The sequence below is a fragment of the Aricia agestis genome, chromosome 15, assembly GCF_905147365.1.
Source record: "Aricia agestis chromosome 15, ilAriAges1.1, whole genome shotgun sequence".
Taxonomy (NCBI): Eukaryota; Metazoa; Arthropoda; class Insecta; order Lepidoptera; family Lycaenidae; genus Aricia; species Aricia agestis.
In genome coordinates, this window is record NC_056420.1 from 5459044 (window position 1) to 5475436 (window position 16393).

The following is a 16393-nucleotide window of genomic DNA, read 5'->3' on the forward strand; positions in this document are numbered from 1 at the left end:
AGCCTATAGCCTTTCTCGATAAATGGGCTATCTAACACTGAAAGAATCATCAAAATCCGTTGCGTAGTTTTAAAGATTAAAGGGAAAAAAGGGACATGAGGGAAAAAAGCGACTTTGTTTTATAGTATGTATAGATACTATAGCAGCCTTTCTCAAAGTGTGCTTTTCAGAGCTCTGCATATGCAGACTTTGAGAAAGCATAAGCATACTTTGAGAAAGGTACCGCTCGCGGAACCCCTACAGGCATATGCCTGTAGGGGATCCGCGAGCGGAACAAAACTTGTTTTAGAGATATCATCAGACACCAGCTTGGAGACAATTCATTCAGAGACAAAACCAAAAAAGTTTGAGAACCGCTGTATTATGGCAAAAATGCGGCTCGCGTGCCACATGCGGCCCTATGCGAAGGTGCGGATCCTTATTAAGGAATGAATCTTTGGTTAAAAGAATGCAGGATAATCAATAAGTAAGATGAACAATGCGTCGGATGACCACGTAAAAAGTCGATACACCTGATCTCTCCCTGATCATGATAGTTTATCTGCCTTACTAGACCACGAGGACAAAAGAATCAGCGTTCTTGTGTATTGCGCACATACAAGGGCACTATAAAATGACTCCTATAATCCACGTCGTTTGCCTTTTTTCTTGCTTTTCCGCAATTTTTCCGGTGACATATTTTATTAAAATGAGGCCGTATACGAGTCGCGATAAAAAATATCAGATCGCCGGGAGAGAGGGCATCGTGTTCGGGACTGACAGAGACGAAATGACCGGAGTAACCTGAGTCATCTATCAGCATCATTCACTCCATGGCGAAATGGCATGAATATCATAGAGACAAACAGTAACATAACCGTGTGCTTGGATTTTTTTTCACGCGGCAAATAGGAAATATTATTATCATAATCAGGTAGGTCCCTCGATGTGATTAAATGCGTTCATTACGTAGTAACTGTACATTTTCCCGGTAAAACCCAGTCTTACTCCTACGCCTTTGAAGGCAGTGACGGATTAAGACTACTTGATGCCCTAAGCAATCTATGCCTGTGTACCCCCCCCCCCCCCCCCCCATATCCGTATGTAAACTAGAATCGGTCTCTAAACTCTTACCACCTAAAAACAGGTTACAGGTTTTAGGAGACGTGAGACGTGATGCCCTAAGGACGAATGTTTTTTGTCCTTCTTCTGGGGCACCCCCAGTTGGTCAGACGTGATGCCTTAAGGACGGATGTTTTTTGTCTTTCTTCTGGTCCCTCTGGCCCCCTCAGACGTGATGCCCTAGGCAATTGCTTAATTTGATTAAGGGTTAATCCGTCACTGTTTGAAGGACTTCCAAATATCATCTAAATCGATTCAGCCGTTGTATCTGTATGATAATTACAGACACGGTTTCGTATTTTCGCAGTTCCGTACCCAAAGGGTAAAACGGGACTCTATTACTAAGACTTCGTTGTCTGTCCGTCTGTATGTCTCCAGGCTGTAACTCAAGAACAGTAATAGCTAGAGTGTTGGAATTTTCATGGATCGTGTATATCTGTTGCGGCTATAACAACAAATACTAAAAAGCAAAACAAAATTATTATTTATGGGGCTCCCATACAACAAACGTGATTTTTTTTGCCCTTTTTTGCTCTATACAATAATGGTAATGGTAAGTTAAGTACTTGAATTTTCCACAAAATCCTTAGTTAAATGTGTACTTTAATATTTAATAATAATATTGAAATAAAATAAAAAACTAAGGGGGGCGCTCCCATACAAAAACACAAGTTTTGGCCTAACTTTGCCCTTTCATGGTACGGAACCCTTCGATTATTATCAGCAGTAAGTACATTATTCAGTTTGTCGCTTAGTTTATATTTTCACCATTATTACTACACACAGTTAATTCACCATTATCATTTAACAATTTATTATAAAAGGGGAATTATCTGAAAGCGTCTCAAAATATCGGAAGTGACCTCAAATATTGCTAAAGATAAAGTAAGTGCCTTTTATATGAAAATGTTCGGCAGCATGTGGTTAATATGGATCGCGCTGCCCATATCAATATCGGCCAGACGTTAAAATACTTCCAGAGTTACCTTATTTTATATCGAAGACGATAAAAATATAAAAATACGTTTTTCAGAGCTTGGATGGATATGATTGGGTTGTTAATGTGGATATGAAATTGACGCGATGTATGTTACTAAACGTTTCAAGACGTACCGATTATATTGAGGTTGTACAGATTAAATATGGCAAAACAACCTTGTTGGCTGTTTTTTTTTTTTATAATATGCACATAGAATTCGTTTTCAATGGTCAAAGCGAGCTAGATTTCTGAAATCTTCTTTTTCATATACGATTTACGAAAGAACTGCAACAAAATGAAACAACTTCGACTTCGTAGCTATGGAGTTGACTAACACATAGGTCACTTTTTACTGCGGTAAATACAGTGTGTAACAAAGATAAGTGATAATACTTTAGGATGTGTATGTGTTCCTTGTAGAGAGTTCACTGTGAAAGTAGCAGCTATGAAAGACGAAACATTTTTTTCACTTTTGTATGGGCAAGGGTCACGAGTTTCCCCATACAAAAGTGAAAAATTTTTTTGGTCTTTCAGCGCTGCTACTTTTACAGTGAACTCTCTACAAGGAACACGTACACACCCTAAAGTATTATCACTTATTTTTGTTACACCCTGTATAAGCGACCTCTTACCCATAGACCGATCTTCATAATATAAGGATATAAGAAATGATTCACGTACATATGAATATTAATTCCGGCTTATCTGGTACAGATGGGAGTGATACGTGTGATGTATTGTTGTAATTGCCCTGTCCGCCGCTCGCCCCAAATCTTGATGTAAGTTATATTAATGCTAGCTGGTATACTGGTTTTTAGTTGTAATTACATTTTGCGGACATGAACGTATAAATACAGGCTATAACATAAAGGGTCTTTAGACCCCATTCCACGTAAAGAACATACCCTTCTTATAATCCATACTAATATTATAAATGCGAAAGTGTGTATGTAAACGGAGTTGCGGACGTCATCTAGTCGTAATAATATATTGTAATAAAATTAGGTACTTACTTAATTTTTGACCAAATTTCCCTTTAAATACATGAATCATGGACACTTAGTAAACTACTATGCAGCTGGCGCGGCGGTGTACGCCCCGCGCCGCGTGCTAGACCTCCCGCGCGCGGTGTCCATGGCTAAATAATTATTCAACTTTAAGCTACATTTACTCAGTTATCAATTGATATAATTTTTGTATATTTTTTTCTATGTAATTTTTTCAACTAATATAATAGCCAAATATCACGTCCTCGAGTATTGAACATAATATTGTCTCAGAAGTCATGCTGTATAATACGAATCTAACGACATCTCTCAACCTAAAAACTGTTAAGCGGTCCAGGCTGCAAAAGCCAATCAAATTAAAAATTCCCTCAAAAACATTACCTACTTCTGTCGCAGTCGGGTAAATAATAAAATCAACCTTTTAATCCCATAATTATTGTACAAACCACAAAACCACGCGGCTGATCCCTGCCAAGCCGCGGAACAAGTTTTTATAATATTAAGCCTGACTTTTCAACTGTTGCCAGTAAAATATGTTTATTTAATTTACAGAATATCCGAAAGTGTTTTTTGGCACTAATAAAAGTCTATATAAAAAAAAAGTAATTTGAAATGTATTAACTCTAAAGTTTACTTATACTTTTCGGTAAACCTTTCTACTTCTATGACGGTCGTAAATAATTACTCTTTACACCCGTTTGAATTATTATTTGAACGCAAAAATACTTTTAAAGTATTTGTTAAATTTAAAAACAAAAATTGCACATTAATTTGGTGTAGTTGCAATTTGAAACCTGAAAACCGAGTATTTAAACATAAATGATTCAAGATTTATGGTAATAACAAAATATGAAGTTGTACGAAATTTTAAAAAGTTTACAACTAAATTATATCTAATTATTGTTACTATAATTATTAAAGAGTTTAATTACATTATATCAATATTAAAACAATGAAACCAGTGTATAAAATTAATATTTAATTATTGTATCCATCAACATAAATGGTTTTTCACGTTAATTATTATTTTCAAACGGCAATTTATGAACAAAATGTGTACCTTTCGATGGAAATTTTAGATAATGTTGTTGTCTCATTAGGCGTCCAGAGCACTCGTTAGCCCATTCATCTCACAAAAACCCTTGGCTTTCCCGTCGTCAGCTCTTTGTTAAAGATTCTCAACTTTTTCAAAAGACATTAAATGATTTTGCAAACAAAACGCTTTCTTCAGAGCGTGTTCCTAGATACCTATAAATTATTTTCCCATTTTATCGCGGGAATGAAGTCATTTATTTGCCTTATATTGAAGTACGTGGCTTCAGTGCCATTTATTCGGAGAATTGCAGCCGCCGATGTAAAATTTCGCCATGTATTTGTTGAAACTTCTAAACTCCGTCATAACTCATGCCGCCCCGTCTACTTGAATTTACATGTGCAATTTCCAATTTTCCAACAATTCGTAAAATATTACGAGCACAAGTAATAACGTGAAATCGTTATATACTAGCTTTTACGCGCGATTTCGCTTGCATTTTCGAGGTATAACCATTGCATATATTTTTTTTTACTGATAGTACAACTCAGTAATCACAAAAACAGCTATCATATTATATGGATACTGTTAAGCATTGGTGTACTGTCTCACATCGAACTTTTTTTGAGTAATCGGCGATTTAAGTTTTTTTTGGAATAATCTTTATTTTCTGCTTATTTTAAGCAAAAACTGTTGTTGTGCGGTATCTTTTCTTTTTTTTTTGTTGAAATGCGTAGATTATAATTATGAAAAAATATTTTAATTTTGCATTCAGTTGTAAGAGAAAAAGTATAAAAATGGTAAATGCTAAATTGCTGTAGGTATTATTAAATTAAGCATAATTAATAATCCTATGACACATTGATGCGAAATTCTGATTTGATCTTTCAATACTTTAAGCGCTTATTAAGAAAATGATTTAAAATTACCTCCTCACGCCCACGTCGCTAAACTGAATTTTCTGAATGGTAAGGCTCGGAAAAGGATCCTATCTCGCTACTGCGAGTCCCGGGAAAGGACATAGGATCCTTTTTATTCAAAAAAAAATTACGGTTCGCTGCTGGTTACCTAACCTAACCTAAACCCAATAGTATACGAAAGCTAAACAGCAGCCATATATTTTCGTTATAAAATATGCCTAATATCCTTTTGTTTCTAATCTAGCAAACCTTTTCAGATGACATGTCACCCGATTCCCAAAACACTTCCCAGAATTCCGTGAAAAAATAAAACACATAAGTTGATAAAAGTAAAAATACACGTATAACAAAACGAGACGCCTAAGGTGAGATTCTAGCCGTAGGACTGAGGTAATCTAATCAACCTATTTCCCGCCTCTTATCCTATTTCACCGGGAATCAATAACCCGGATTAATCAATTCTGAAGTATCTTTTTGTTGGGTTTTTGGGTCAAAATTTCAATAGTTGAGGATGAAAGCATTCGAATAATTTTAGAAAAAAAAGGATAAAAAATTGATACAATTGATATCTAGATAAGGCCCGGAACTCCGTTGCACCAAAACACGTTCATCGCGCGGGAACCGAACATTTTTCCGAGAGAAAAAGTATCCTAAGTCCTTTTCCGGTACTCAAAGTAAGTATCTTTATACAAAATTTCATCGGTTCAAGGTACAAGCGCGAAGAGGTGACAGACGGACATACTTTCGAAATTATTGGCAATTCCACAGAATAATAGAAATAAATATTTCTCTGAACAATAATTGTGATAAAATGTTTACATTATTGCTCTAAGTAATGTTCCCACCGCTCTCCGTCGCAATATTACCAACAAATTTCTTAAAAGACCGATTCTGTCATAAAAGTCGCATCTTTTTGAGTAATGAGATAAGTTGGTAAAAATAACTTTTTCGAGGTTTTTTCCCAGTCGCCGCGATGCTTTACGGTAATTTTATTATATCAAACATGATCGTTTATCTAAAAATTAGATAAAACGACGGAAATGTTTTTACGCATGTTTTCTTTCGAAATTAATTTTCTCGTTGTCTGTTGCTTATTTTTAAGACAAAAGGAATAAGTAGGTTAGGGGATAATATGATTGTTTTAAAACAATTCATTTTAGGTACCTTAAAAGTTTAATTATAGGTATATTCAAGGAACAGACAGAAAACAATAAAAGACGTCAGTTCCAGAACCTTCTTGTATATTTTGAGATTGACTTTCGAAATTTCTTATATGGAAATGAACAAAAACTAACCGTGTGATAGCCCCTTGACAGCAGTAAGATGTAAGTGACTTGTCTACTAAACATTAAATATTGTTGTAAGGTATGTAATACTAGCGTAAACACGTTAACACTAAACAATAGCCTGACTATTGCAGGAAACCAAACATCGATTATTGAGTGACTGCCCTGTGTAAACAACGCTGGTAAATTACTCAAACAAGCTATAATATATGCTCATATAAATACGGGGCATTGTTAATCTGTGACTTCGGAAGTGTTAGCCTGAGGTTATCCTTTAACATTCACGCATGGTCACAATTCCACCTTAATAGTATACATTACCTGTTCATTTTAAACGTTACAGTAGTTTCTGGTTCTTAATTTAAAAAAGTTGTTAAAAGTTCTTACAGAGTGACAAATAAATTGTATAAAAGGCATCGGATGGTGAGTGAGTTTGCAATAGTATGCGTTATTATTTTATTAGCTAAGCTATGAATTTCTACGGTTTATTTGCAAAATAATGGCTAATATTCCTATCCTTTCACCCATCTACTTACTTAATCTGTGCCGATTTGTATATTCGCCCTTGTTTTGTTTAAATTTTTGATAATAATATTTTATATCTTTGAGTTTAATATTGAATTTACTTATACAAAAAGGAAAAGTGAAAATAAATCTTTTGAATTATTTTTCTTATGTGGGCTGGAGCCTGGACGTAACCAAACTTTCGAGCGTGGGTTTAATCTGATAATGTTTTTATTTCAGACAAAAACATCATCAAAGGCGGATATAGCCTCCACGTGCCACATCTTGACATATTAAAATATTCTGTAAAAGTGCTTGAGCGTTTAGTCTGACGAAACGCGGCAAGACGCCGCTCTATAACGAAGCTTGTTAGAGCAATTGTGAGGCTGTAAGACGCGCACCACCTTCACAAATGGAACTAATAGGACTATTGTTATTCGCACTTGTGCCGCAGATGCTATGTAAGAGCTTTATTTCTTCTAAATCTACATAGGAATTTTTATTCCTACTCCCGTCGCATTTGACGTCAATCGTTCGTTGATCTGATATTGCATGCAATATATACTTAGACGAGCTTTTGCACGCGGCTTCGCTCGCGTTAAGAAGTATTAATATATACAAACTTTCATCCCCTATTTTAACTTCTTGGTGGTGGAATTGATCAAAATCCTTTCTTAGCGGATGCCTACTTCATAATATCTACCTGCATGCCAAATTTCAGCCCGATCAGTCCAGTGGTTTGGGCTGTGCGTTGATAAATCACCATTTCAGTCAGTCACCTTTGAGTTTTATATAATAAATATAGATATAGATTATCTATTATTATTGGTTAGTTCTGAAGAAAAAGGTCTGTTATATCAACTAGTATAATATAGTGGCATGCGTTTAAATAAAACTTTACTTAATATATTATAGGTCTCAAACGTGATTCCGAAACTATAAACATAAGTTTAATTTAGTTATATTACGATATTTTTACCTGTATGAAAATGACTGAAATTAGTTTTCTAAATGCAAAAACATTGTTACTTACTTAAACATTGTTTGTATTAGAATATGGAAATAATGCACCATTATAGCAGCATTTTTTACCTTTGCATGGCATTTTCAGAACAATATTTTTAGAAAGATAATAATTTAACTTTTTTTTTCAGGTAATAAAATTGGATGTAATAATTCCGATATCAGTAAAAGTAATTCGAGCCAAAACGATCTAATAACAAATACTGAACAAAAATTTAAAGCAAGTGATTTACAATCGGTGTTTTCTGATATTTCATGTAATAAATGCATCAAATGTATGGAACGAGCGATCACGGCGCACAAAATAACCAATAATGTTATGCAAATGAAGAACACAGATGTTCTGAATCATCTCAACGATGAATCACATCGCCAGAAACGTGGAACAGGCACTAAAATTATCAAGAAAGCTAAAACTGATGCAGTTATGAGTGTGGCAAAATATTACGCTCATGGCAAGCTGTACGCTCTGAAAGTAAAGGAAAATACAGATAGTTATAAAACAGACGGGTCTCAGTGTGATGTGTATAAAGTGGAGTATTTCTACCCGTGTAACACGACGAAAGCGAATTTAATATTAAAGAGGCCGAAGATACATATGAAAAATAAAAATAAGGAAAAAATCTATGTGCGCGAACAAAATGTAAACAAAACAAAATTGTAATTACTGGATATTTTAGAAATTTTCTATTTCAATATTTTTATATTTTATGCTCAGAACCATAGAGAAATACATACACCGGATATTTAGAACAAAATGACAAAATGTGTATGTTTTTAAAACACCTGTGATGCTTTAGAGTTTAGACAAAATTGTACATAATTTTGCTTGATCTTTAGAAAATATTATGAACATTTCAGCAGCAATTACATTACTTTTATTGTCAGAGATAGATAATAAGATTTGCAATTATATCTACATTTAACAAAGGCCAATCTTTCTTTTGTACTTTATTTTGTAAAAATCTTATTGTTCAAGATAATAAGGATAATATATTAACGATATGAGTACTAAGCGAAAACAAAAGACGTTTCAATTCGATAAAATGGACGAAGTGAAAAAGACTGTTAGGAGCACAATGAAAAACTTGTCTCAAAAGGATCACGTACCATCAAGTTTTACCTTATCAACATTTTAGTTACCCACATTCTGTCGAAAGTTTTTTTGGATAAAGACTCTTTAACGAGTTTCCTCCTCCAGTCATGGCCGCGAACTCTTTTAACAAGTTTCCTCAAATTAATCCCGTAATTGATTCTGGTTCTATCCTCGTATTGAGCAATTAAGTGTTGGTAGGTTGGTCGAGGTTTTCAGTGTATCTACAGGGTGTAATGCTAAGTACTCACATACGGTTTTGCTCGATCGAGCAATCACGTAGAGTAAAACCCACGGCTCGGGCTTCCGTCCACACATTCAGCATTGCTCGATAGTTTTCTCCAAATAGAAGGAAATTAGTTAAAAAGAAAAGTTTCATTGTTAATTTGTTTGCATCGAATCGGCTTTAAAACTAAGGGGAATTGAGCATAGACATAGATTAGACCAGGGCGAAGGACTTAGGACACTTAATGAAATACTTTTTTAAAAAATAGAAGCATATTATTAAATGGTAAAAAACTAATAATAAAAACTAAATATAATGCTTCTAATTATAAAACAACTTAAAATGTAAACTAATGAAAAATCTCAACGGATTTTAACTTTCGTCCAACAGGGACATCTAGTGGAGATAATGGTACCCTACTTGTGGCAAAGGACCCGGTTAAAGGTTAATCAAAAGTTACTTTGAACGGTAATGTCACGGGAACGGGCTTTATTAATAGAAGTCACTCCTGAAATTATAGGGACAATAGTTTAGCTGCAGAGTTGAGAGAGAAAGAGAGAGTGCAGACACTAATATAAGGTAACTAGATGACTCCCGCAACTCCAGTACGCAAAAATTCGTATATCGCCCGGAAACTGTAATTTTTTCCACAATAAAATATGAACTCAAAGTTAAGCTTACTCAAAGTAAGCACAACATAACAGACAGGCATAAAGACACAATTTCAAATTTACAATGTTAGTACGGATATCAAGCAAGTACGGATATTTCGAAATAAGGGTATACCCAAGTGTCTAAACACACTAGGCCGAAAATACGCGGCCGAAGTTCAGCGTGATTACTCTACGCTTACACATAAAATATAACGCGACGTAATTTCGGCATGGTTAATTTAAAATACATTGCAGGCGTAATCACTTCGGTCGCGTTTTTTCGGCCTAGTGTGTTTAGACACTTAAGCTTACATAAAGATGTTTAATTCAAAATTGTTGCCATTGTCGAAAAAACTTCCTAATGGGCGAGTGGAAGGTCACAATTTGTTGAGGCCTATTGTTACATTGAGTATAACAATTTTTTTCGCCTAATCGTCTTTTTCAGGGAACGTGAGCACTTTCGTTATCCACTGTAACGAAGGTGCTGCAAACTAGTGTTAATCCGAAACTTTTAGTAATTATGCTGCCACCTTTAGTTCCTGCACGGTCCCTGTAATAGTTATTGCTTCAAATGCCTAAAAATCAGTAATTTATTGAACCACACCATATAATTTAAACAAATCTCATATTATTTTTGACTACGGTATTTATGTGAGATGGACTGGTCCATCAGAAAAACTACTGTATCTTCATAAACTCGAAAAGCTCCTATGTAAATCGGAACCAGTGTGAATAACTATATCATAAAAATACAGTAAAATACCACAGTCTCATAGATATGTTATATGTTACAGTCACACCACGCACTCGCTTAATGGTTTTTCTGCCCAGCTTAGAATTCCTCACCCACATGCATATTATTAACATTCTCTTGCTAGATATAAGTTTTGGACACAATAATAATTATGTTTAAAATGTTTATTCCATTTTTTTGATGAATGGTTTATGGTGCAACAAATTAACTCACTCTTAAGTGCAATTTCTATCTCATGGAAAAAGTATATTTTTTTCGTACAATGATAGAAATTCAAGAAAAATAACTTATATAATACTTTAAACAATAAAACCAAATCGGCTCTTATCTAAATAAAAAAAAAACTTTTATCTAATTTTTATAATGATACTGGAAACAAATAATTTATATGGCAAAACAACCGGTTTGCCGAGTCAGCTAGTTATGTATTCTTAAGGGAAGCCGATAGGAATCATGTCTATAGACATGTCATTAATGATCAAACGTGGTCACAAAGGTAGTTTAAAGTGCTTTAGCTGGACATTTACCACTACTGTCAACATCGGTGCTTGACTGCAACATTTATATCATCAATCAAGGAAAGAACTTCTCGCCCCTCGCAGGAAACGTTTCTTTTACGATATCGAGTGATTTTATTTTTTCGTCCATAAAATCTAAGTTGGTTATGACAATATTTGGTTGCTATATCCTTTATATAATAAACTTTTTAGTGTTTTGCTATTTTTCATGATTTAATAAGTATGTGAATTATAGTATCATTTATTATTATATTAATAATAAGAAGTTTTGGTGGCTATAAAGCCAGACATTTTATTTGGACGCGTGAGATAGGTAGCTGGTTCGGTACCGGTTGCGTGGTATTAATGGTGCTATTAATAAGACTTTTTTCTGAAGAGTAGGTACCATCATACAGACGTCCGTCCGGAGAAGAACATCGTGAGGAAATCCTGACATACTTAGGCCCAGTCCCCAGATGTATTGACCAGTCTATTTTAATCCTCTACACTAGGCCGACTATGTTCAATCATGCCAAATAGTAGGTTTAGTTAGGTTTACTATATTGTCGGAATAGAGAGGATGACCCATCCTCCGTTCCGCTCCGCCGACGAAGGACGGGAGTGCGGAGGCGTCGCTATGCGTATCTCCAATAACTTCCGTCCCACGGGGTTCCAGGTCAGGATGGGAACCTGCCCGGCTTAGCTAGTCCCGGCGCCGAGGGGAACGCTTCAGTTTGCCTAGGCGTTCCCTAACTTTGGTGGAAGTAGACCCTTGTGAAGTAGACCGGCAGGTCGTGGAGGTAGTTCTGTGTTAGACAGATCCAGGACATCTCCGTACGGCTGAAGGCAAATCGCAGGTGGTTTTAGTGGGTAAGAGTCCCACATACCCCCGGGGTGCTTCAGCTAAAAGAAGCACATTCACAAACCGGGGCACCCATGATGGGTTTCCCTTGCGCATATAAAAAAAGGTTTACTATATTGTGTTGTTAGTGTTGTTGTCTCCTTTCCTAAATAGGAATAAAAATAAGAATAAGAATGAATAGATGACGCCCGCAATTCCATTGCGCCAAAGTTCGTTAATCGCGCGAGAATCGTACCTTTTTCCGCGATAAAAAGTATCCTATGATCTTTTCCGAGATTCAAAGTATCCCTATTCAAAATTTCACCCAAATCGGTTCAGTGATTTGGGCGTGAAGAGGTAACAGACAAACAGAGTAGACCTTCTCGCAAGTAGATATGTATAACATTTATTACAATGCCAGTTTGCAGTCTCACTTTCAATTGTAGCATCACCTTTGGACTTGATAAGAAAGATTTTGGTCCCAAAGTGGTATGATCCGTATGCAATAATCGGCTTAGGACCACCGGTATTGATAACCAAGAGATTATTGAAAAAAATCTAGCGTAAACAGAGTTATATAAGAGTGATGAGATAATATTGCAATATCTTTGATATGCACTATCGTATTTTTAATTAAAGTAATAATATTATTTTGAAGTATGAACTTCTTAAGGTGCACTTTTTGGGATCAGTGAAGCGCCAGGAAAACCTTCGGGTCTCTATTTTGTGTCTAATTTTGTGTGTTTCAGACATTGATGTTACTAAAATCTGAATATGCAGGTATAGTGTATGTCAGTCACAATAGATCCTCATGGGTCGCAGTGACGTCAGGGCTACAGTGACCTGCCTCCTTTAAAAAAAAAAAAAATAGTGTATGTACTCGAGTGACCCTTCTGGTCTGGCCGCAATATCAGGCAAGTAACGGTCCTAATTTATGCTACAACAGCTTCCTTAGAAAATAATAATACTTACTAATAAGTAACAACAAAAATATAACCACTCAACAAACTCACAGGGAAGCTAGTTAAATATTTAAACGCTAATAGCGCGCTTGTACAACTTTTACGCGATTCTGTGTTGTACGAGAAAAAAATAATTTCAATTTTCAATACTTCAACTGCTCAATTTCCAGAGGCGATAAACCATTTATAAGTTTTAGTGGGGAATTCATAACGAAGGCTTTCAGCGAACTTTAATTTAATTTATGCTGCGCCGGTGAAAATATATTTGGGATATAGTTTTTGCTTTATGGCGTCGATAGCAAAATTGTTGATGTGCGTGATGGAATCATTTTGAACTCTGAACTACTTGAAAAAGGAAAAAGATGATTTATTTCTGAATAAAGGAGTATGACATAAATTGTATGGAGCCTGGTCCAAAATATATCCACCATTAACGAGACCTACACTTATAGTAAAATTGTCTACCAAATAGTGAATGATTATAACCAGACCGTAATCAAAAATATCCTGTCAGTGAAAAGGAATGACTTAATGAAAAGTCATGTTTTTTACAATTTTGTATGAAAAATATTGTTGACTAGATGACGTCCGTTGCGCCAAAATTAGTTTATCGCGCGGGAACCGTACATTTTTCCGGGATGAAAAGTATCCCATGTCCTTTCCCGGGACTCAAGGTATCTCCGTACCAAATTTCAGCAAAATCGGTTCAGTGGTTTGGGCGTGAAGAGGTAACAGTCAGACAGACAGACAGACAGACACACTTTCGCATTTATATTATTAATTAATGATTATTGTTGATGTAAATGTAAAAATGTATTGAGATTTTTGCATTTTTAACTACTTATTCTATGTTATGCCATGCCACTTGGCGTTCCTTTTTAGGTTTTCACTGAAGTAGGTGAATATCAATATTTTCACTTAAAATATTTTTCATAATAGTTATGGTCATAAAGTTACTCTACACCTAATGTTTAATAAGTCAATATGGGTCTCGTTAGTCGAGGACACTTGGACCACTTTAGTCCACTCTCCTTTGAATCCATCAATACTTTTATGTAGGCTATCATCGGTTCAGGAACTAACCCGGCGAGAAGAACCGGCGTAAGAAACTCGCACTTGCTCGAAAGAGCTGATGGATGGATGACAGTAAAGGATAGCCTGTGACAAAGGATGTTTGCATTTGGTACTGGGAAACATACGGCTCCTGGTTCTTAAACAGGGTTTTTAGGAACCAGAGAACATGGGTATAACGTGGGTTTTTGAAGAGGTATTATGTATCGGGCATAATCGTGCTTCGCATGGCTCTACCGAAATCAAAAGACAACTTTAATCTATGGTATGCCATGCCGCTTGGCGTTCCTTTTTTGGTTTTCACTGAAGTAGATGAATATCAATATTTTCACTTAAAATATTTTTTCATAATATTATGGTCATAAAGTTACTCTACACCTAATGTTTAATAAGTCAATATGGGTCTCGTTAGTCCTGGACATTTGGACCACTTTAGTCCACTCTCTTTTGAATCAATCAATACTTTTATGTAGGCTATCATCGGTTCAGGAACTAACCCGGCGAGAAGAACCGGCGTAAGAAACTCGCACTTGCTCGAAAGAGCTGATAGATGGATGATAGCCGGCGACAAAAGATATTTGCATTTGGTACTGAGAAATATGCGGCTCCTGGTTCTTAAACAGGGTTTTTAGGAACCAGGGAACATGGGTATAACGTGGGTTTTTGAAGAGGTATCCGGCATAATCGTGCTTCGCATGGCTCTACCAAAATCAAAAGACAACTTTTTAGTTTTTAGTGTTCACAAAAGATTTAAAAACAGTTTCATCTTCAGCCTTATACAATTCCTTGTTCTAAGCCTCGTACATCTCGAAAAAATAGTATAGTGAATAGGTAGGTGTAATACAGACACGCTATAAGCAGATTAACGTAAAGACGGAGGTTTATTGGTAGTAATTTCGACATTTTGTATGAAAAGTGACCCTCGATTCACCGCTTGACCTTTAGTAATTATTATCGTGAACAAAGTTAACCAAGGAATTTTAGAATTATGTCCGACCTATATCTATTGTGTATTGTAGCATACAATTACGTCAGCGTCGTAAACAATGTTAATTAAGTGATTGGCCAGCAAAACCTGTAAAAACTCATTTTTATCGACTCCACAAAAAACATATCAAGTATCGACTTCGTCTCGTTCGTAGTTCTCGAAGATTCCAAGCAGACCAGTTTAGATTAGAAAAGTTGGGACAAATTGCTGTAACAACAGTTTTCGCCGGGTGTCGGACAAAAACCGACTCGAAGGACGGCCGTTTGTCCACCGGGACTTCACCGGGACGTCACCGTAACGTCACCGACAAAAATTCAAATAAAATGCCAATTTATGACCTAGGCCAGGGATGGCGACCTTTTCGTATTAATATGCCCTTTTTCTAAAGAAATCTTCAGTTAGTCAGGATAAATCCAAACGATCATAATTTTGTGAGTCGTGAGTCGCAGAATTTCGGCCGCGTAAATTATTTTTCATACTAATCATAACTCACAAAATTACTGAATTTTCTATGAAACTTAATGCAGCAGAATTTGTGCCAACTGAAATAATTCCAATTTGGTGCCTACTATGCAGAGGAGGATCTATATAATATAGATCCTCATCTGCATAGTGGGCGCCTTCAATGTTGTTTAAAATAATTTTCATGCTAGTTTTGGGACCAGTATACTTCTCTAAACTTTATGTCGTGTGCCACTGTTTCGCCATCTCTGACCTATAGGTTTCATTTTCTACCGACGGTGGTCTAGCGACAGCTTTACAGTAGAGCAAAATGAAACGTATAGCCTAGGTCATAAATTGGCATTTTATTTGAATTCTTTTCGGTGACGTCCCGGCGAGGGCAGCGATGGACCGACGACCTGAGACGGTTGTAATTTGAGTTTTATCCGGCCATTATAGTTTTTGTAGTGGACTTGAGTGTTAAATCAAAATTAATGTCCCATTTTATGAGAGTCACTGAGAAGGTTTTATGTCTTTGGGATTAGTTCCCGGCTTCTGTTTTTGAGATTTGATATAAATCTGTGCTTATAGACATTACGATATAATTATATTATTATTGTCTATGGATAAACTTGTAAGCGCTATATCCGTCTGGTCTTATTGTAGGAACCAGGACTAATATTATGCATAATAGATACACATCTTTTTTTTTAATGAAATAAGGGGGCAAACGAGCAAACGGGTCACCTGATGGAAAGCAACTTCCGTCGCCCATGGACACCCGCAGCATCAGCAGAGCTGCAGGTGCGTTGCCGTCCTTAGGGAATAGGGTAATAGGGGAGGATAGGGAAGGGAATAGGGTAGGGGATTCAGCCTCCGGTAAACTCACTCACTCGGCGAAACACAGCGCAAGCGCTGTTTCACGCCGGTTTTCTGTGCGAACGTGGTATTTCTCCGGTCGAGCCGGCACATTCGTGCCGAAGCATGGCTCTCCCACGTATAGTTTTTAATGTT

The 16393-nt window shown here is 36.1% G+C and overlaps 1 protein-coding gene across 1 annotated transcript in view; it reads left to right on the plus strand.

Annotated features, from left to right (window-relative positions):
- Nucleotides 1–8527: 8527 nt before the first annotated feature.
- LOC121734150 (pancreatic triacylglycerol lipase-like) overlaps nt 8528–16393 on the plus strand; it is a 32350-nt gene continuing 24484 nt past the window's right edge. The window contains exon 1 of the mRNA XM_042124589.1: nt 8528–8622. Within this exon, the coding sequence (XP_041980523.1) occupies nt 8619–8622 (4 nt within the window). The 5' untranslated portion in view covers nt 8528–8618. The remainder of the gene's footprint in view (nt 8623–16393) is intronic.